This window comes from Macrosteles quadrilineatus, unplaced genomic scaffold (genome assembly GCF_028750875.1).
Source record: "Macrosteles quadrilineatus isolate MER2022 unplaced genomic scaffold, UCM_ALF_1.0 Scaffold_7__1_contigs__length_78375512, whole genome shotgun sequence".
In the NCBI taxonomy this organism is placed as follows: Eukaryota; Metazoa; Arthropoda; class Insecta; order Hemiptera; family Cicadellidae; genus Macrosteles; species Macrosteles quadrilineatus.
In genome coordinates this window covers 74,543,689-74,566,901 of record NW_026542600.1, presented here as the reverse complement: position 1 = coordinate 74,566,901, position 23,213 = coordinate 74,543,689, and the positions used below count along the sequence as shown (strand labels likewise).

Sequence of the window (23,213 nt, the reverse complement as noted above, 5' to 3'; positions counted from 1 at the left end):
ACGCCTTTGTTCGCATTATAAATCTATCATATTGGTGTTATTTCTTGTGTCACGACAAACACGATGGTATTTTGAACGAAATTTTTAGCGTCTTATTAACGATGTTAGCATAGGTTTTAAAAACTAACAGCAGCATAAAAACTTTTGTGAGTAAAAATTTTAAAATGCATGGAAATGTTAACAATAAACCTACCAATAAGCCATAAAAATTTCAGAAAGATTGGCTCAGTGGTTTGTTTACAATTAATTTTTAAACTTCAGTGTTAGTGCAGAGTTCCTTAAAAACCGGTACTTTTTAGGATCTTTCAACTATATAAATTTTTCTGGTAAACGGTAAATTTTTAAATTGTTACCACGTAAAATATATTTAAACAAGCTTACATTTAATTTTTGTTTCAACAAAATCGGATAATTAATCTCAGAGATATTTAGGCTCAAACTCGAGTGCACATATTTATTTCCCCGACAGTAGGCGGACGGCTTGCTTGAAATGCCGAGAGTGTGGTGTGAAAAGGGGTTCTCATACTTTGGACCCCAGGCAAACAATACCCTCCCAAGAAATATGAAAACTCTGTCATGTCATAAAGTTAAGTCTTGAAGCATATAAATTTGATTGCTTGATCCCAATGGGGGATTCAAGTTGAAAATTTTAACAAATTCGGTTGTTATTTAAGTTTTAAATCCTACAAATAAATATCATCAACAAAGGAAACCCAAAAGAATGTTGAAGTAAAACAGTTTCTGATAATTACCGAAACCTAGTATTTCGGTGGTAAGTTACATGTTGTAGGAACCACAACAACGGTGCCTCAGCTCATGTCTTGTGGTGGGGTAGCCTTCTGTTGCCATGACTCAGTTTTATGTTGCTTCTAAACTACAGTAGAATGCTGGGAGCTGAGAATTGCGGAAAATTATACACACTGATATAAGACCGCAATGATGAGTTTCAACCGCAATTTTTCAACATTTCCTCCATAAACGTTGTGGGTTTAGATAAAAATAGTTCAACTACAGTTTTGTGGTTTCTTGATTTACTGTTTTCATCATAAACGCTGAAGAGTATAATTGTTAGTTAGAAACTAAATAATGTATAGAATACGAAATAACAAAATAATTACGAAAATAAATATTTTAGATAGGTCAAATATTGTGTAAAACAAAATTGATGAGTTAATAATGTCCAAATATAATAACACTCCAACGTTTTTTTCCATAATTATAAACCAGATAATTTACATTATTAGACTCATAAATTAGTCTTGAACAATCTTCCACATTTCCAGAATCTTATATCGAGTTTGAACATTATTCAATTTGGAAATTGTTCAATGATTACCATGTTATGCTTAGAGCTTTGGGTTTTTATCTGGTGCACTCGTCTTTTCATTGGATCGAAAACAAATCGAATAGACCTTTTTTCAATAAATTCTGAAAGTATCTTTATTATGTTGGTCAGTTATATCTTTCGAAATTTCATTTCGTTGCGAAATCGAGTTGTGTGATGGGCCGTGACCAAAATGCAGCGGGGAATGAAAATTGCGTTACAAGTATATTAGAAAATCAAGTAAAAGGTTCAATTTTCAACGAAACTATAATCCACAACCGATTATTCTAGGATAGAGCCGATAGAGGATAAAAGAAACAACGTATTGCTTTGTTTGAGCCTCCAAAATAGGCATTTTAAGATAAGACCTGCACCCAGTATGTAAGATACAGTACACAATCTTTGGCACTTAACTTTTAGAACTTTTATAAATTACAACTGGTGAAATATAGAGCTCAATCTTAACCTTAAATATTTACAATATTTACTAATGTAGTTCAATATGTGTTGTTATATGGGACTTGTAGTAGATTTTTTTTCAGGATACCTTCGACATTTTATACGATCGTATTTCTAGATTTGTCCATGCTCACTTATTAACTTAATACTCATCATTTTTATTTACTTCAAAATAAATAAAATTCGTCGAAGATTTATATCCACACAACTGCATCAAGACTTGCATTAAACATTATATAGTCGAGGTCAGGACTTCCACCTTACAACCTTCCTTAATAGATGTAATGTGATGACATCTAACGGGAGGATCAGCGAAGTTCTTGGCCTAAATATTAGATTAGGTAAAAGTGAAATGGTTTTGCGGGTGAAGGTCCATTGTCTAATCTCTATGCGTTTATGCCATTAATTAGAACCACGTCACGCTCTCTTGTCAGCGTAACAACTGCGGAAATAAAGAAATACACAGTTACACTACAAAACATGTCATATTCATGTAAGGAATACACAGTAACATGGCAAAACATATCGCATTCATGTAAGGAATACACAGTAACATGGCAAAACATATCGCATTCATGTAAGGAATACACAGTAACATGGCAAAACATATCGCATTTATGTAAGGAATACACAGTAACATGGCAAAACATATCGCATTCATGTAAGGAATACACAGTAACACGGCAAAACATTTCTCATTTATGTAAGGAATACACAATAACATGGCAAAACATATGTCATTTATGTAAGGAATACACCGCAACACGGCAAAATATGTCTCATTTAGGTAAGGTATACACACAGTAACACGGCAAAACATTTCTCATTTATGTAAGGAATACACAATAACATGGCAAAACATATGTCATTTATGTAAGGAATACACCGCAACACGGCAAAATATGTCTCATTTAGGTAAGGTATACACACAGTAACACGGCAAAACATTTCTCATTTATGTAAGGAACACACAGCAACACGGCAAAACATGTAGTATTTATTTAGGGAATACACAGGAACGCCTCAAACATATAGTATTTAGGTAAGGAACACACATTAACACGGCAAAACATGTAGTATTTAGTTAGGGAATACACAGGAACGCCTCAAAACATGTAGTATTTAGGTAAGGAACACACAGTAACACGGCAAAACATGTAGTATTTAGGTAAGGGACACACAGTTAACACGGCAAAACATCTAGTATTTAGGTAAGGAAAACACAGTAACATGGCAAAACATGTAGTGTTTAGTTAGGGAATACACAGGAACGCCTCAAAACATATATTATTTAGGTAATGAACACACAGTAACAAGACAAAACATGTAGTATTTAGTTAAGGAGCACACAGTAACACGGCAAAACATGTAGTATTTAGGTAAGGAACACACATTAACACGGCAAAACATGTAGTATTTAGGTAAGGAACACACATGAACACGGCAAAACATGTAGTATTTAGGTAAGGAACACACATTAACACGGCAAAACATGTAGTATTTATGTAAGGAACACACATTAACACGGCAAAACATGTAGTATTTAAGTAAGGAACACACATTAACACGGCAAAACATGTAGTATTTAGGTAAGGAACACACATTAACACGGCAAAACATTTAGTATTTAGGTAAGGAACACACATTAACACGGCAAAACATGTAGTATTTAGGTAAGGAACACACAGTTAACTCGGCAAAACATGTAGTATTTAGGTAAGGAACACACAGTTAACTCGGCAAAACATGTAGTATTTAAGTAAGGAATACAGAGTAACGCCTCAAAAGTTGCCGCATGTATGTAAGGAATAAATAGAGGCATTCGTGATGTGAGCTACGCATATCAAGCTTTGTTACATTTTAGCTTTGACTATTGAAAGAAATACATGTTCTATACCAGCTTCAGAATAAAAATGAACATATTTGAACTTGGCCACCGACAGAGTAAAATACCCTTTAGTTATATTACTTACATCTGTAGAATAAGTAAACGTTTTAACCAATCCAAGCTAAACACATGCCAATTTATTTGTTAGTTGGTTGGACAGCTTATTGTAATCTATAGCGTAGTATATGTCACATCAACATCATACTAAGTAAAAAACTAAGTTAGGAAATAGAAGGTTGATAATAGTTTTCTCTGTGATTGGACCATTATATGTTCTATTTACATAAAAAAGAACTACAGCTAGACTATGTAGATTAGATTCTTGTCGCCAGTATCCAAGAGTAAATTATTTCATGATGTAATGGCCTCTAGATCATCTGAATAAACTAATATAGGTTTAAATTACCTGTTTTCTGTCAAAACTAACACATTTTGACTACAGCTGTTTCGTGCTTTTTAAAAAATAGCACATCTTCAGGTCGAGAATGTCATTTATTTGTTTATATTTTTTGACGAACTCCACATGAGGGATTGGCAAGACATTCTCGACCTGAAGATGTGCTACTTTTTAAAAGCACGAAACGGCTGTAGTCATCATACTACCAAGTTGATCGTTTTGACAGAAAACAGGTAATTTAAACTTAAATTAGTAAATTATTGTAGATGTGTTCTCTAAACAATTATTAATATGTTTTATCCAAAAGAGAGAACCCCGTTGCAAATATCATTGTCGTAGAATACAGTTCTAACAGTTTCAAATCCTTACGATAATCAATATTGAATGGGTAAAGGTAAGAAAGGGATTTTAAATTGCCATAGAATGATTACAGGTGACTACTCTACCCTTCTTAACGATAAGCTCCGTTGAATTTACAGTCTTCATAATGGGTAATTCAATTTAATACCTCACCATTGTTGACTGTTATTTTTCACACTTTGCCGAGCGGCTAATTTATCGTGTATGTACAAATTCGAAGGTTATGTTTGGTGTTTTATTAGGACGTAACGTGACGAGGTTTCCTAATATTTCATTACAAATATTGCATCTTGTAGTCATATTATGTTCGCTGTATAGGATATTTCACACGTTTATCTTATCGATCGAAATAGTTACTGTAGTTTATTTCAGTAATCATAAATCATAACATAGTTGCATTCGTATTGTAAGGGGAAGCACAAAGTTAACATTTAACTTGATGGAAACCGCCCAATCAGGAAGCCAACATTGAAAATGCATTCCAGGCCGATTTGTGCAGTTGCCACACTGTCCTGTATATTTACTTTAAATAGTTTAAATTTTGATAGTTATCTATCTGTCTATACAGGGTGTCACAAAAAAGTGTGATGGGCTATACAGGACCTAATTCTACGTGCAAAAATAAGTCAAAAATGAAGAATAAAACTTTTTGGATTTCGGCTTAGTTTAGCCGTAATCCGCCATTTTGTTTTTTGGGAAAAATATTTATTATTTCAAAATCCCTTTGAGATATTTTTCCGAAACTTGGCAAAATTGTTTACACTATAGTAAGTAACATTTATTAAAAAAAATATTATTTTAACTTTCCAAATTTAAAAATGGCGGCCGTTTGAATTTTTTAATGCCAAATTTCATGAAAACCGGTACCTAAATCAAAATGTTGTAAGACACAAAAGTTTTAGTATTTATTATGACAAATCTAACAAAATAAAAATGAATAAAATCGGTTCATAAATAAAGAAGCTGTGTTTATTTTAGTAATTTAGACTGAAATTACTTAATACGTTACATAAATTATTACATTACATTTAATACATTTTAATATTAATAATTTCAGTCTAAATTACTAAAATAAACACAGCTTCTTCATTTATGAACCGATTTTATTCATTTTTGTTTTGTTGGATTTGCCATAATAAATACTAAAACTTTTGTGTCTTACAAAATTTTGATTAAGGTACCGGTTTTCATGAAATTTGGCATTAAAAAATTCAAACGGCCGCCATTTTTAAATTTGGAAAGTTAAAATAATAATTTTTTTATAAATGTTACTTACTATAGTGTAAACAATTTTGCCAAGTTTCGTAAAAATATCTCAAAGGGATTTTGAAATAATAAATATTTTCCCCAAAAAACAAAATGGCGGATTACGGCTAAACTAAGCCGAAATCCAAAAAATGTTAATCTTCATTTTTGACTTATTTTTGCATGTAGAATTAGGTCCTGTATAGCCCATCACACTTTTTTGTGACACCCTGTATAAAAAAACTGGCATCGGCTGGATTCACGGGTAGACTATATCATTATTAAAAATGGATTACGTACATTCTTTGCAGATGGCGGTAAGATGCTTGCGATATAACTCATGCCCGATTCTATGATTCAGACAAAGAGCAAAGGGGGTTTCAGTGACCAGCGATTTAACTTAGGTTAAAATTTGTTTATAGTCTGGATTCGAAAACTCAAAGGGAAATCATTGAACATTTTACATCTAGAAGAGGGTTTTTTCTCTTCACATGTAGTAAAGGACGATATTCATGCGGACATGTTACTACTATTGATGTATTGGCTGTTAAATATATGTAAATTAACAACACGTATAATCCGACAAGCTGTCTATTCTATTATTGTCATGTAATGTATATTAGTAGATTACCTCAGTTAAAATTAAGTTTTCAAGCAACTCCTGAAATATCAGAAGAATATTCTTCAGGATCGGTAGACTCAGCACGTGTCACGTGTAAAATAGTCTCGCAAGGACTAATTTGTATTTTGAAACCTGTTTAGGCTTCCAATGACCTTGAACCTTCCGAGGTCATCTCTAGATCATTTTAATTTCCCCTAAACACACGCTTTCTTCTTTACCGTGCAAGGAATCGATCATTATCTGGAGAAGAATGCTGCGAAGCTCTAGAACTAGTGCGCCTTGAACCACTCCTTGTTGGGAAAATGTCCTCACAATCCTAGCAATCTGATTGCGTGTAGTTTACGTAGTTTAAAGTTGAGCAGCTGGTCAAACAATATAACTTGAAATGTTGGGTAAACGTATAACGTGGTCTTCTGACATAGATTATAGACGTTCCCATCTGTCATAACGATGGCATTCGATTAAGGATTCGTCAAAATACCGCAGCAGTAAAGAAAGACCAGTAAAGGTACGTTTTGCTTGGAGCGACACGTGCAACACTGATCCTAGGGGTTTTGCATAGTCCTGTTTAGCTTGGAGCTACTGTCGCTAGAGCCGCGAGCTGCAGTCGCTGGGTACTGCTCCAAGACCAGTCAGGAGCGACAGTCGCTTAGCGACAGTCTGATTGTTTTTATAGTGTAGAACATTTTGACAAGTTCGACGACCTTTTCGACGGCCTATATGGCGTCGTCGGCTACCCGGACAACTCCTGGGATTAAGTTAAATTTTAGTGGTGAGGAAAACGACAGTTTATTAGAAGTAGTGGCAAAATACCCTGCGCTTTATGATTTAAACCATATCTCCTACAAAGAATTATGGACAACGTCTGGTTGGCAATAGCTGGTTAAGTCGGAAGATCAGGTTAGTTTAATATTATGTTATTATATTACAAGCTATTTTAATATATGTATTTTTTCATCTACAATACAATCAACAAAATATAGTTTTCACTCTGTGAGGAGGTTGTTTATAACACTGATTTCCAATTCAAGTTATTCTTGTGTACTGCAATTTATGGAGAAATTGAGTAATTTTATTACATTGTGGCTTGTGACATGGCAGTTTTGGAATGTTTCTCATAATAAATAACTAGGCATATAAAGAATACTTTATTGTTAAGTTTTACCTGTTTTACTAAGTGAATTTATCGAATTTATTTAGTGACTTTATACTTAGTGCACAGTTTTGAGGTTAGGTGCACTGACAGTACCACGTCTTGGTGACGCCAGGAAGAAGAAGTTGTTGCTCCAAGCAAAACGTACCTTAAGAAAGCTCAGCCTGCTATTTTGAAATAATTAATCAAAGCTAGAGCAATGGGATTGCTTTTTACTACCATATAAACATAAGATACCTAAGGTGTTAAAAGGCTTGGGTATGAAAAGTTTTTTATTTTAAAATTTACATACATCTACTATACTTTTAGTCTCGTGTATGTACTATATCATTTTACAAATTTCATTATGTCCAAACAGATGCACGGTCAGATGGTAGGTGTATCTTACAATCGGATCCGGGTGTCTGGCAGGTAGAATACAACCATGCAAATACATATTCGATGGCATTTAAATAAAAATCGGTTAATAAATAAACTAGTTATGGAAATTTTAATGTAAACAATCCTATCCCCTTTTAGTAATATACAATACCGGACAAAACATTTATCGTAAATAGTGCTTTTTGTTAGTCAACAATTTATTTAGTTGGTCAATAGAATTTATTAAATAAAAAGTACAAATACGGAACAACTTTAACCGTTTTAGGCATAACACTCGAGCTATCATGTCGTTCTTTACGTACCCATTTTATGCTGAATACAATTAGAGCTAAATAAAATCTACATTGAAATGGCACTTTAGCTTCACAAACCTATCTCCAAAGTATGTGTATAAGTTGGTTTACCTCTAAGTATGTTGAGTCTAAGTAAGCTAACCTTATAAGAAATTATGTTTCGGTTATGTTTAAACTATATAATCAATGAGTACGATACTTGTTCTTCATTTGATTACTTTGAATTCCGTCCAACAAGTCTTATTTCCATCAAAATGTGTTTTATTTATACGAAATGTTATACAAGAATACCATGAATACCATATTACCAATACCATATTACCATATTAGAATACCATATTAGTCTTGTACCGACGTACTTATTTTGTTGTAGGGTAGGACTCAGAAAGCCTCTTTCATTTATTTGTCGTTCTTGTAAATACTGAGAGCGATGGCTTGTCATATATATTCACCGGCTTCTACAATCTAAATAATGTTATGAGAAGCCTTTACACCAAAGTCTCGCGTACTTTTAGCGTCAATATGAGAGTAGACCAAGGTATACGATATGTTACACGATTTCATTTCGCTATTCGCATGGTAACTTGTATATTAAACGCTCAATGAACAAAATAAGCCAGGCAGAAATTGAATGCAACTCCAATGTCACTGAGTTCCATTGTAAGCAAATGAGCACAACGGTGTACTGTGCAGACCGCTCTGTTATTCTCTTATTCAATTGCTGCTGTAGACTAAACGTTTTGTGACACCCTGTATTCACAATATTGTATTCTTCCCGTGTTTAGCGCTGTTAATTTGCTAGTTTAGGCTACGTCGCTCTCAAAACAATGCTAGTACATTTTTGAAACCTACTAAAAAGTTGCACTTTCTCTTTACAAGAAATCTTAATGCAAAGCCAATCGTTATTTATATATAAATAGGTCATAAAATATTCATTATCTTTGATATAAATAATTATTCAATCAAAATTAATGTACATTTAGGGTCTATGCTACCCACAATAATGTATGTCGATAGTCTTTACTCTGTTGTTCGCCTACTGCTGTATTTTCTTTTTTTTTTAGACGCATCTCCTCTAGGTCCTGAATATTAGGTCATGAATATCCGAGGCTACGAGGCAGGCTAGGAGGGAAAGTAAGGCTAGATGCAGCCGCACACCTCTTCTGATAGTACAACCTTGATGTTAGTTGATCTCATCATCTCTCAGGATGGTGAAGAGGAGAACGTAACTTGAGTCAATTTGGTAAATGTGGGATGCCAAAGTACCTTGACTGACATACTGATATAGAGTGTAGTGTTCGTACATCAGATTTGAGTATTCACCAAGCGATTGATGACGAGTATTTCTTTTAATATTTTGTAAACATCTAGGTTAGGATACTGGATTGAGTGGCTAAGCAAAGACAAATACGGTAACAAACCTGAATTGCGGAGGTCAATGTTAAAATACCATTCAAACTGTTAACTTACAACTGAAAATGTTCAAATTACCTTTACGAAATAAATTCAATTAATATATTCAATTTAGTTTCTATACACAATTTTAGGCACGATGATATCTAATATCTTGTTACGGGTGGCCCAAAGGGGCATTTAACTAAAATCATTTAAGATATAAAAAATGTCCATACCAAGGTAGATAACAGGATTGTGTTTCTTTTAGTGGCCATTCCATCAAAAGTTATTATTAATACATCATGTAAGACATTAATGTGAATATATGTCCCATGGAACGTAAATCAGAAATCGTGCTCATCTCTTTGATATTTCCATCAACTATAGAAGTAACTATTGTCGTGTTTAACGACTATGATTTTTCTACGGTAAATAGTTTGGTAGTTCCGGTGTCACCGATAACTAGCTCTTTTAATCTTTTTTAACATACAATAAGTATAATTTTTGACCCACTGTGATATCCATATGATGACGTCGAATGGAAAAATATGTCTATGGTCGTTGGCAAAAAAGAACTATCAAGAACGGAGAGCTCAACAGGTTCAACAGCGAGTGTACCGTTCCACTTTCCTTCCTCAAACACGGTCGCGGGATTTCCTCACAGCCGTATACAGGTACACACGGAAGCATCGGCCAGTGCCCAGTGGGGCAGAGCCCCGAGGTAAGTGACCTTCAGTCAGCCGGACTGTTGTGTGATCGGTGATGTAAGATGCGATGAGAGGGAAAGTGGTCGTCGACCTGACGCTACGCCATGTAGCACGATGTAGCGGCAAAGCATAATCTTAAACGCTGGAAAACTATTACCCCGTAACCCGCATCCCAAGCGAAGTGCGAAAACGAATCTCTGGCGTCGTCCTGAAACTAATGGTTTATCTTAAAGAATCTGTACCATTTTACAGACATGTCAGTTGGTTGTCAAACAGTAACTAGGATGTCGTCTGTCATTATAAATTTAATAAAATATGAAAATTGACAATTTCGACGTGTGTTTAGGTCGAGAATCCAGTTGACCGTCGTAAAATTATATGAACACAAATATACAGGCAGTAGGTTACAGACATATACAGGCATCTGACAATTCAAGTAATGTTTAAAGCTGACATGTTTCGTTGCAAATGCAACATAGTCGGAGCTTTACGTCAAAAACATCAAGTAATTTACACATACAGTACATACACACGACACGGGACATTTAAACACGTACAAAATGTCCATGTGTATACAACTGACTTTAAAGGTCAGATTAAAGATCGATCTTGCACCGATAAAGCCATATCACCACACAGATATACAATAAAACCACCAAACACTTCAGCTTGCCTTTCATGTTTCGCTTGGCGTAATCGTTTAACGATCATTCATTGTTTGTAGCTTATTTGACATAGATAATTTCATCGTAAACTACGACACAGACTTTTTCGAACAAGATATATTAACTTTAGAAGCAGCACAACCAGTTGATGCTAATACGAGAACACTGCCGTCAGTTTCTTGACTCAGTTTCGAAGAGTTTTTTTATCGTCAATGTCATTCAAGAACACTGAAAATTCAGTTTAAAGCAAGACAAATTTTAAAAAATAAAGAATTATACTAATTATTTTTTATTTTCCTATACATTTTTTTACCTCCCATTTAAATTATCTTTTTCGAAACTCGAGTCTACGCACAGGCCCTGCCTATGTAGACTTTTTTCTTTGTTATAGAAGGTTTTTTACACTTTTGTTAGCTTTATTTCTACAGTATAAAATTTTTGTTTCGTTATCAATCTAGTAATTTTTTGCTGTATTATTTTTAAGTAAAAAAATACATTGTACTTATGTATATTTAATTAATGGGAAATAAAATATTATTTCATTTCATCATTTCATTTCATTTGCTGGCATCGTAGTTTTTCCAGCTAAGTTTAATTCTCGGTTGCCAGTTCTCCCAATCTAGGTCAAATCGTGTTTCACGAACAGATCGTGCACACAATGTGAGAGTTACATAGAGTTGCACACCTTTACTCGAGGTATAACTGATAAACTCTGTTGAATTCTGTAAATTTACAAAATCCCATAAACTCAGCATAGCTCAATGAATGGTTTGTACTGTAGTAAGGGATTAAATGGTGTTTCACTATTCAAAACTAATAATATGACTCCTACCTACATTACATACAAAGCTAGCTTTAATTTCTACAAGAATACTTCTCGTTATACTGTATATGAGCAAGATATAATTAGCTAATATAGGTTACACCTGATTTCGCCAATGTTTAATAAATGTATCTATATTATAAGGGGACTTTACAACGTGTTCCATACTTTTGTTTATAATACCATATGACAAGCAATTGTTTTTGAACAAATTGTTTTTTTTTTTTTATAAAAAGAAATAAATTGTAAACATCAAAACTCCCCCTACGTAAACTGGAAAGCACATACCTTAATGCTTTCTTCAGACAATCCATCGGACGACAAATCCGTTGGGAATGTATGGTTTTATCATTGACTTTGGATACTAAGGTAGACGTATCCATAAGGTCCAGCTGTAGCTAGTTCCCAGTTGTTACTCGAGGATAAAACAGTTGAATGAAGCCTTCATAAAAGATCCTACTATAAAATTGTTATTGTCTCCTATAGGTTTCATACTTAAGATAGTCATAAAATATTCTAGCATCACTAAGGAATGGTGTACTGTATGAAAAAGACATTTTTACAGCATAAAACTCTGACGGAGGATTAATTCCACCAAGTTTTTTTCCTGAAATTGGCTACAGCTTTAACTCTGGAATGGAATTACTACTATAGTAGTAGCCTAAAAGTAGTTTATTTATATTCAAAGGTTTTATTTGGAAAAGGTTGTTGTTTAGGGAGATGGAGCCTGTGACTGTATTTAATATCGTATAAACATAATTCATCAAATCAGCGTAGATTTTATTTTATTTTACCTCTCCACACCCAAGAACCAGTTTACAATTATACATAAAGATGACGTATTCTAACATAATTAGTAACTATGGATATAAATTCTTCTTTGAGATTACGTGCAATACGACTAAATACAATTTAACAGTAACAAAATAAGTTAGGGGGAAATGAGAACGAACAAGTGTTAAAAGCTTTACCTTGTCTATGGAAAGTTTTCAAATGAACACCCTGTATAAAACAAATGAAAAAAACAACGATACAAGCAGTGATTGTGAATGTTAACTACAATGAGTGGTGGAAGTCAGCCAGCACCCTCTTTCGGATTATAGTTTGACTGTCTGTAAATATTTCAACACTGGTGCAGAAGATATTCCCATTAAGAAGTATCCTTGCTAGGGATCCATTTCCACGTGCATGGCGTCTCCTTCCGAATACGTCTTGGGATCTTGTACCAGATGGAACACGCATATCTACTCCTGACAACAAAGCAGGACAATCAATCAGCCCAATTAGTAGTAGTATTTTATTTTTAAGAATGAATTGTTATTTTATGTGTATGTCTATAGTGGAAATATATCCGATTTAATTTGATTATAATTTATTTTATTCGATATTTGTATAAGCTATGTGTTGGTTACAGTGGTAACGGGGTCCACGGACGGCATCGGAAGAGCCTACGCCATGGAATTGGCCAAAAGAGGCATCAACATCGTTTTGATCTCTCGAACACACGACAAACTTATCAAAGTCGCTGCTCAAATAGGTAACTATTACTATTACATTATCGTTACTTTTGATACTACATATGAATATGAATGTTAGCAGTGACGTAGCCAGGATTTCAAAATAGGGGGTCGACCGACCGGGGATGTCTGGGGGGTGTTCCATACCCCTCAGGTAAAAGGGGGTCTGGGAACAATTTGAAAAATATAGGCTGTAAAACGGCCTTTTTTAGCTCTCTTGGCATTGAAAATAATCAACCCCAACGTCAATACAGTATGATTATATAATTTTACATTTAATTTAACAAAAAAATATATCTAAGACTGGAAGGGGGGTCCGGACCCCCAGGACCCCCCTGGCTACGTCACTGATGTTAGATGGATGTAGAACGGCGTATCTTTGTTGATAAACTTGTTTTCATTTATCAGCCGAATGGTCAAAGATAGCTGACCCGAGATGAAACCAAAAAGGTTATTGGTATTCAACCTTTGGACTATCAGGTGATCACTATAACCACTCACACAGCTGAGTGCGAATATGACTAAATTCAGAATTCCTATATATTTAATAATCGAATAAAGCCGTAAACAAAAAACTTGGCCTATAGAAAAAAGGCACTACCAATTTACTCGATTTGGATTTCGTTATCCCTAAGCGAAATGTTTATGCTGATTAAGAAGTAATTTAATGGCTAAGGTTGCTGTAAACCAATCTAGGCAATTAATTAAAACGCCAGATTTAAGTAACAATTTTGGAGGTTTACTGTAGTCCCATAAGAACAAATTTTAGTTTTGACTTATTTTACACCCATTAATATAACAAGAGATGTGGTTTTTACCGTTGTATATACTGTAATAAAAAAAAACTTAAAATATCAACAATGATATACTTACTTACTTGTATACTTGTGATGATCCCACTAGTAGCTTTCCAGCCGTGGTCGTCAAAGGTATTTAATTTTCGAGTAGGGCCTATCTTCTCTTAATCCTCTAAAAATTCTTCCAGTTTGTAGTAGGCCTTTTCTATTGAGTAATTTTTGAGGGGTTTCTTGAATACGTTTTTGTCTTGGCAGCTTCTTATGTCTTCTGGCAATTTATTAAATATTTTACTTGCTGAGTGATGTGGTCCAGCTATTACCAATGATGTTCAGTGACAATTCAGGTGTATATGGTTTTGTTGCGTGGTGTTATAATTATGTATTTCATGGTTGCGTTTGAAGACTTCCGGAAATTTCCATATCATCATAGCTGATTCCAATATATAAACGGAGGTAAGGGTGGGGACTTTAAGATTAATAAAAAGTGGTCTGCAATGTTATAAAAAATGGGTTTTACATATTATTCTAATAATTCTCTTTTGCAGTAGAAAAAATTGCAATTCCATTTTAATACGAATATCGCTGGAAGGGTGTCATTTAATTGTATCTGGATCGAAACTTACGTTTTAATTCTAAATTTCAAATCTTGCTCCAATGACAAGCTAAGCGCAAATTTTAAACGTAGGTATTATATTAATTATATCACATGAGTATACACACTACTCTTTTCGTCCACTCTTTATCCTGAAATGAAGGAGAATATAATTGAAAGTTCTAAGTAATTTAAAAACGTGATCGCATATTCCAACTAAGCGTAAAATCTTTGATCTTTTGGGTTATCTGACTGATTATTCTGATGTAGTGAAGGCTTTTGGATGAGTATGACTGGATTGTCACTATGTTCCGTGTTTAAATATACAGGGTGATTGATATAAGTGTGCCAGCCGTTTTAATCGAAAACTATAAGAGATATCAAAAAAAGTTAAATGGTAAGTGCCTTGGATTTTTTATTTAAAAAAATGTAGCCAAGTCAAAAAAAATATTTTAGCCGCCATTTTTCCAATATGGCCGCCAACTTTGATTTTTCTTATGGAACACCCTGTATTTTACGATGTATTCCGGTAGAAAATGTAATTTTAAGACGATTTTATTCTAGTCATTTTTTGCATACACCTAACTGTTTCAAAGATAATAATGGTTAAAGTTTTGATATTTCTGCATGAGAAAGAGTTTCGATAAAGGCCTAAGCAAGCATGCCAGCTGTTTTATTGTAAAACCCTTCAAAATGTCACAACTTAAGCCATTATTATCTTTGAAACGGTTAGGTTTATGAAAAAAATCACAAGAATAATATCGTCTTAAAATTACATTTTCTACCGGTATACATCATAAAATACAGGGTGTTCCATAAGAAAAATCAAAGTTGGCGGCCATATTGGAAAAATGGCGGCTGAAATATTTTTTTTCGACTTGACTACAATTTTGTTAATAAAAAATCCAAGGCACTTACCATTTAACTGTTTTTGATATCTCTTATGGTTTTCGAATAAAACAGCTGGCACACTTATATCAATCACCCTGTATAAGGTATAGGCAGGTATACTGTAAACTAAATTCATATTTTTAAAGCTTATTAATGGCAGGCAAGGACCTGGCATTTAGAGTTATACTTATATTTAATTGACAAGACTGTCAATTGTGGTTTAGGCAAAATTATATTATTAAACGATTTTGAAAATTAATTACAAATATTACCAACGTAGTTATGCTAATTAATTGTCTGAAAAGCATAGTGGTGATAATGCTCGCATTAGGCTTATAGGTCGCTGGTTCGATTCCGCGAGATCGGTACTGGACCCAGATGACTTTTGGGCTATCAATTAATGATGCTATCTAATAAAAGGTTGAAGTTAGATAGATATTAACGAGACTATTGCTCGGGGACAAAAACGTAAAAATTCCACTGGCGTAAGCACAAAAGTATAATAAACTAGGATGCTCTTAATTGGTTAAAAGAATTAATCGTTATCTAAAAGAATATTGCGGACTTTTTTCATCAGGATTAGTAAACAAAGGTTTCACAGCGTTTCAGGATCTGAGTATGATTCTGTCCTCTGATGATAAAGTATTAAAAACATCAAAGGAATAGTACACAAAGCCTAACCGAAGCTGGAAATAACAATAAAACCGCTCACAGAACAGTTTAGTAGATAAACACAAAAATTAAATACAAACAAAATGTGTCAAATAAAAAGACTTCATTTTACTTCTACAATCTTCTATAATCTTGACTATAAGATTATAGTCACCACTATTTTTTAATTATGATTCTTCTAACAAAAATGTTGCTGAAATAAATAAGAAACCTGAACGAACTAGCACTACCTAAAATGCCTTTAGTGTTGCAATGTACAAAACAGGATCAAATTAGGTAAAAACTTGTACAAAAAACTTGGACAGTCACCAAGTTGGGCAACGGTAGGAGAAAGCCACCAAACAGGCAACAAAGGTTTTGCCCTTGCGGCTTTGGACCTCAATGGTAGGTTACGTCACCTTTCTTTGTGACTCCACTCCTTGTAAAATTCCGGCCGAATTAGGACAAGCTCTTCCCACTTGATTGGCTCGTAAAACGCCAACAATGATATTCAGGTCATACCAGATGAATCAAAGAAGTTAGAGGCAGCAGACAAAAGCTAAACTGGCGAACTGGCTAATTTGTTTCAACCAAAAGAGGCACCAAGAAAATAGATTCATCAAAATCAGAAAACCTTCATTGCTCCTGAGTAGATAACATTGAAGGATAATGGTAGTTAATAAATACACTCCTTTAGATAAGGTCTGGTCACTGCATTTGAAAATGGAACAATTTTGCCCATGATCTTTGGGTTTAACAAATAATCCTGGTCGAAGAAACAGCTGATCTTAATCAGTAACAAAGCTACACAGGTCAACTCAATCTGTAAACTCGCCCTGTATCATAAAAAATTTGTTGCTGTTTTGACAAAGTCATTATTTTCATAAAATTAAATTAGGAGACAAATATTTTAGTGAATTATTTTACAATTTATGACAAATCCGTTACTATTATTTTATTGTTACTGGCAGTAACTAAGTTGTTTGTTTTACTGGTGATGATAATATTTTGTTAGCTACTACACATAAATATTAGTTATCATTTTTTTGGATCGGGCTTGTTACCTTGAATAGTTGTCATTGGTTGTAAATGTATGTTTAATTTGAGCCAAGTCCATATATTACTATTGAGGGGGCGTTGGTTTTTCTAATTACCGCTGTACTTTGGAATTAGATTAGAAAAAAAAAAAAAATAGGCTTTAAAAAATATTTTATAATTCTATGGGTACATGATTTACTTATGACACCTTATTTTATTCACGGGAATCTAAAAATGTAACAGTTTATTACACTTTTTACGTAAAATGTAAAAAGGGAATTAAATTGTGTTTACATATTGGCCAAATTATTGTAAACATGTTTGTTTTAAAGAGCCGATTTCAATACCTATTTAAAGATAAATATGTGGACAATTCAATCTGGCCGTAGACCTAAGAAAATTTTAAATCTAAAATACTCAAAAAATGTGGCGTTTGTTAAACAAAGTATTTTTTATTAGAGTACAATATTATAATTGGGACTTACCAATTAAAGTGGTCCTTTATTATTAACCATACACTCATTCATACTTAGCTTAAAATACCTACTATATATGGTCACCATTTCATAAAAAAGTATTAAAGTACTAAAGTATTAGTTAAAAATTAGCTTTGTTAGTTATTTAAATTAATTAATTAATTTAGTTAATTGTGTTTTTCCAGAGAGTTTGTATGGAGTTAACACCAAGATTATTGCAGTAGACTTCAGCAAAGGACAATTCGTCTTCGATATAATTGAGAAAGAACTCAAGGATATACCAGTTGGTATTTTAGGTCAGTTGAAACATAACTTAATCAAGTTAAAGGGACTAGATTTTTTTACATTTTATAGATTGTTTTAGTAAAACTACATGATATAACCTCAAGTAGTAAAAATTAGCCATAATGTCGATATCCTGGTTTTATTCTGACAAATGTTTGAAATTACTCATTGAAATTCAACCACATATAAATAATTTCTATCAAAGATAAAACATATTAATGGTTAATTCAGGTGAACTTTTATAGTAGGGACGACCCTAGTCACTATTTTATCCAACAGGCAGTAATATTAGTTTAGGAATCTCGCTGAAGGATCCGGAAGCCTATAGTTTTGAGGAAGTACAAGATCAATGGCGCATGTTTCTATTTTCAGTCACATAATAAATCGACTGAACCGAGGGTCAAAAGGTCATATTTATTTACATAAATATCAAATACTGAGAATCTTCCATAGTTATAAGTATGGCAAGAAATTTGAATTGAGAAGGAAGTGGATCATGGTTCTCAACCATCATGTCCAAGAAAATTTGAGAAGTCTTTAAGTTGTCAACTTTCCAAGAAGTGAATTATACTGTATATTTTTTCTGCATTTTGTTGTGTCTAGCACAATATGTATGCGGTAGCTAGGGAATATAGGGATGAAGAATGGAAAGGAGCAGTCATAAGTCCCGGTATGTTTAATTTCCGGCTGTTTAAGCAAACAAGTGTACCAAAAATGGAAACAAAATGTGCCAAAAGTTGGAAATAATGTAGCATGTAGGTTTACCTCTGTTTTTTGCCGATATTCTTCTTAACTGATGGCCTTTCAAATTAAGTGTCACTTGATGGGGCTTTATATTTTAAATTCTGAGCTGCCACCTAAATACCCCATTTTGGGATCCCGGGCAAAATTGTCATACCGACCTAAAAGTAGGTTTTTAGTTTCTTGTTACGATAATAATGGGTTTATTTTTCCTGGTGCAACCCATACAACTTTAGGGGATATTGATGTATATTTTTACTTGGGGTCACTCAAGCTGATAAACAATAGTTATGCCCACCATTCTGTAGTGGGTTGAAATAGAGACCTTAGGCTTTCACCTATACTTTTTTAACTAGCCTTTAAAATGAGGTGTCTTTTGATGCGGCTTTACGGCTAACATTTTTGAGCTGCCCTCAAATTACCCATTTTTTATTTTCGTTCAAAATTGGAATCCCAACAGAAAATTGTACATTTATGACATGGGTGTGAAGGGTTTGGTTTTCCTTGTGTAACCCATTAAAGAGGGGGGTGTGCATACTTTTGTCCAACCCTATTTATGTGTGTATATAGATAGAGAGATGTAAATAAAATACATATAAAAACATTAGTACGTGTAGTGTTTTTTTGGCATCTGTGGACATAAAAATGAAAAAGGATATCGGTCCCAGGTCTAGTTCTTACCATGCCTACCTAGTTCTCTACCTGAAGGGGAAATTCACAAGTATCATCAACAGTAGGTCACAATTAAATGTCATTAGGAACTGCATTTTAGGAAGTAAATCCAAAGAATCTAAGGATGATTTAACCTTAACCAGGTTAGGAAGTTCATAATTATTCTTGTCTAGGCAAGAAGGTTCAGGGCTACCAACTCATAGACAAGGTTGTAGTTCAAGTGAACATAGCGCATCACTGGAGGAAGTAGTATATATATTCTTCTTTCAAAGTTAACATTAAGGGATAATTATAAGTAAAACAGGTTTCATTTTGAGTTAAGGATTTTTTATAAGGAGGCAAAATACTCCAATAAAAATACATAAGGTCTACTCCTGCCGCAGCAAACCTGCAGACTAAGCGAATTTCCACTTACCTGATTAGATTTTCAATTAAATTTATTTAAATAACATTAGGGTTGACAAGTACCTAGGTTTTCTGCTATAGGGAGGGTAATGAATTGTGTTTTTTAGTAAAATGTTAATAGCTTAGTATAAAAAAATTTGCCAAGTTTGGTCAAAATGTATCTATAAACAAGCAAACGACAACAGTTTATTTATTCCCCATTTTTTAAATGCAAATTTTAAATAATTTTTTTAAATTTACTCTGTAAACAATAATTGTAAAAACACTTCATTATAATAAATTATTTGTTTTTTAGCTCTTTAAAATGGTTTGAAGAGACATTGGGAAATGTTATGTTTTCAGGGTCAAAAATGAGAAAAACCCATTTTTACCCCATAAAACCCCCTGTAAAACCCGTTCCTACGGTGCGATCATGCTAGTTTGTGAACTCATTCAAGTTTATCCCGCCCTACATCTTCAAGCCGAATTTAAACAAAATCGAACAACAATTACTCATGTTATCGCGTTCACAGACGTGTGTATACATAAAAGTATATTGGTCCCAGGAAAATTGGTGGAGATGTCGTACGTACCAGCTGGGAACATCATACTAAAATTCTTGAAAAATCCCACTTGGGGAACATGCTGTCATCTTGGAAAATTCAAATATTTAAAGCCATTATAGTTGTGAATGAAAGTTTAAAATTTTGATTTGAATGCAAAAAATACTTGAATACTGGTCTTGCGTTCAAAATTGATTTAAAACCTATTTTACTCATCGGGAAAAACTTACCTAAAAGAACTACATGTAAAAAGTAAAACATGCATTTGTTTTAAACTTAAGAGTAATTTTTCAAAATATGATTTGTAATTTGGGAACCGAGTAGATCTCTAATATTCAATATCCATCTCATCAACAACAACGAAATGTTTTTATTCATGCTTTTCGATGGTGTTTCATTTCAGTGAACAACGTCGGTAAGCAATATTCCTATCCAATGTACCTGACGGAGGTTCCAGAGCAGGAATTGTGGGACATAGTCAACATTAACATTGGAGCCGCAACCTTCATGACAAGACTGATCCTTCCTCAGATGAAGTTGAGAGGTCGAGGAGCTATCGTAAACGTTTCATCAAGCTCGGAATTGCAACCTCTTCCACTCATGACTGTGTATGCTGCTTCCAAGGTAAACTATACAATATATAGCCTTAGCAATATATTACAATTTATATTTTTAGCATACTATACAAAAGTAACATCTAAATTAAAGTTAGTAATTTCTGGTATCGGTGACTGCTGCAAACAATAAATTGTATTTGCAAATGTATTTTGAATTACCAACGTTAAATCTTTGACTATTGATACAACTAGTCATTCCATCCCCATGTTGAAGTTGTCACCAGTTTTTTATAACAATTTATTGTTGTGGTTGATGTGAGCCACCTTCAGATTGTGCTCATCTAAATATGACTTATTGTTAGCCATAGCAACTGTTATGATCCATCAACTATGTCTGAGACAAAAAATAAGGTGGAAAATATCATCTCAAACACTAGCGTATTCTGTGACTGCCTCACACAACTAAGTTCTTTTTTAATTAAACAATATGCAACAGCTAGTCCATATAGATGGGATGTATATTTCAGGATTCAATAGTCAATGGTTAAACTAATCTTCTTAACCTCATTGCAGGTATATCTGAAAAGCTTTTCAGAAGCTTTGAGAGTTGAATACCAAGGAGATGGCATAACCATACAGCATTTGTCACCGCTGTTCATCAATACAAAGATGAATGCGTTCAGCTACAGACTACAGACTAGCAGTGTCTTTGTACCAGATGCAGAAACATATGCGCAGAATGCTGTCAATACATTAGGAATCATTAACCACTCGACAGGTTATTGGGCACATGGGATTCAGGTATGTCTCGCACGGGATTATGTCCCGATAATTTTACAAGTGTAGTGCGTAAATTAAGGTATCTATCGAACTCCCGTGACAACCAAACACGCTGAAGCTAGTTCAAGTCTGAGACCAACATCATCTTCTTTACTTCATTTACTACTATTCTAGCTATTCCCATCCCTATGGAACGATTAAGCGGGATTTACACGACCTGATTTCGCACTCACTGCTTCACACATAACAGTATTTTTTTGCATAAAAGTAGTCTTGCATGACTCAATCCAGGTCTTTGGAGGTACAGTAGACTCCCGATAGTCCGTAATGGTTGGGACCGGACCCATTTCGGATTACTGAATATTTCAGATTAAGCTAAATGGAAATGTTTACTACAATACGCATAATTATGAAATGGTGAACGTTTAAGTTGGCCCATTGGTTTACTACAAGTCTATCTCACCCAGCCTCTCCAGAATACTTCGACGAGGTACAACTAACTGTCGTCACACAACGAAAACAAATGACGAAAAACAAGAACAAAATTCAACAAAATTCCTTTTTCGGTTTTGGATTAAGCGAACTTTTGGATCGCCGAAGTTTTAGTATATCTATTTCATCCACATCCTCTTTTTCCTCCTTTATTTATTGCACACTGCCAAAGCAGTTAATGCTACTCCAACAACTTTCCTCTTTGGTAAATACGAAGCTTTTACATTAAATTTTGAAAACAAAAAACCTTTTTTTAACAATGACGGTTTTAACAAGGAAAAGCAACACACTGAGCACAGATCGGGTGCAAAGAACGGGTAGTGTAAATACAACACCCTGTATAGCAGGTGGAAGAACATTGACAGGGTGTTCAGGAATGTGGACGCGTCGTGTAGTCTGGTTATAGTACACCAGAATAGTAGTGAAAGAACTAAGGAAAATGTCATCGTTCTTAGATTTGAACCGACTTGACTGCAACAAGAGCTCAATGCAGACCTTAAGATATGGACAGCCCTCGTATTTTTGGTCAACAAAAAATGCACATACATTAAACCTTCTCAGCCCCATACCTTTAAACCAGCTGTTTTCAGTTTACATATAAAAAATACAAGAGTGTATTCTAAGTATATAAAAATGTTAACACACTCTGTCTGTCTTTCTTCAGATAACTAGTATCAGGTCATAAGACCCATTGTCAATCCTACATCAAATTGAAAGTCAATAAATTCCGACAGAAGTTTTTGTCTACACACATCAACCTATCTGAATAAGACTGAAAACGAACAAGGTACACTAACCTAAACCTAACCTTTAAATTCCCAAGTTATGATAGCAAAAGTTTCCAAGAATGTAATCTGTAAAACTTCTGTTATTTGAATTTCAAGAAAATATTTCTACCGGATCAATTTCATTAAAAAACCTAGTTAAGTTGTCTAACTAAACAAGGTCTAATTTAGGTTTCTATACATAAAAAATAATGCCCTAGACTGTGTTTGGTATTTTCATTACATTACGATTCCACTACAGCAGTAAACGTGAAGTATCTGTTACATATTAAGTTTCAAA

At 33.9% G+C, this 23,213-nt stretch overlaps 1 protein-coding gene across 1 annotated transcript in view; it reads left to right on the top strand.

The window, feature by feature from the left end:
- LOC128998386 (hydroxysteroid dehydrogenase-like protein 1) overlaps window positions 1–23,213 on the top strand; it is a 38,285-nt gene that overhangs the window by 7,308 nt on the left and 7,764 nt on the right. Inside the window, exons 2-5 of the mRNA XM_054424499.1 lie at window positions 13,127–13,249; window positions 17,860–17,970; window positions 20,723–20,943; window positions 21,450–21,677. Of these exons, the coding sequence (XP_054280474.1) occupies window positions 13,127–13,249; window positions 17,860–17,970; window positions 20,723–20,943; window positions 21,450–21,677 (683 nt within the window). The remainder of the gene's footprint in view (window positions 1–13,126; window positions 13,250–17,859; window positions 17,971–20,722; window positions 20,944–21,449; window positions 21,678–23,213) is intronic.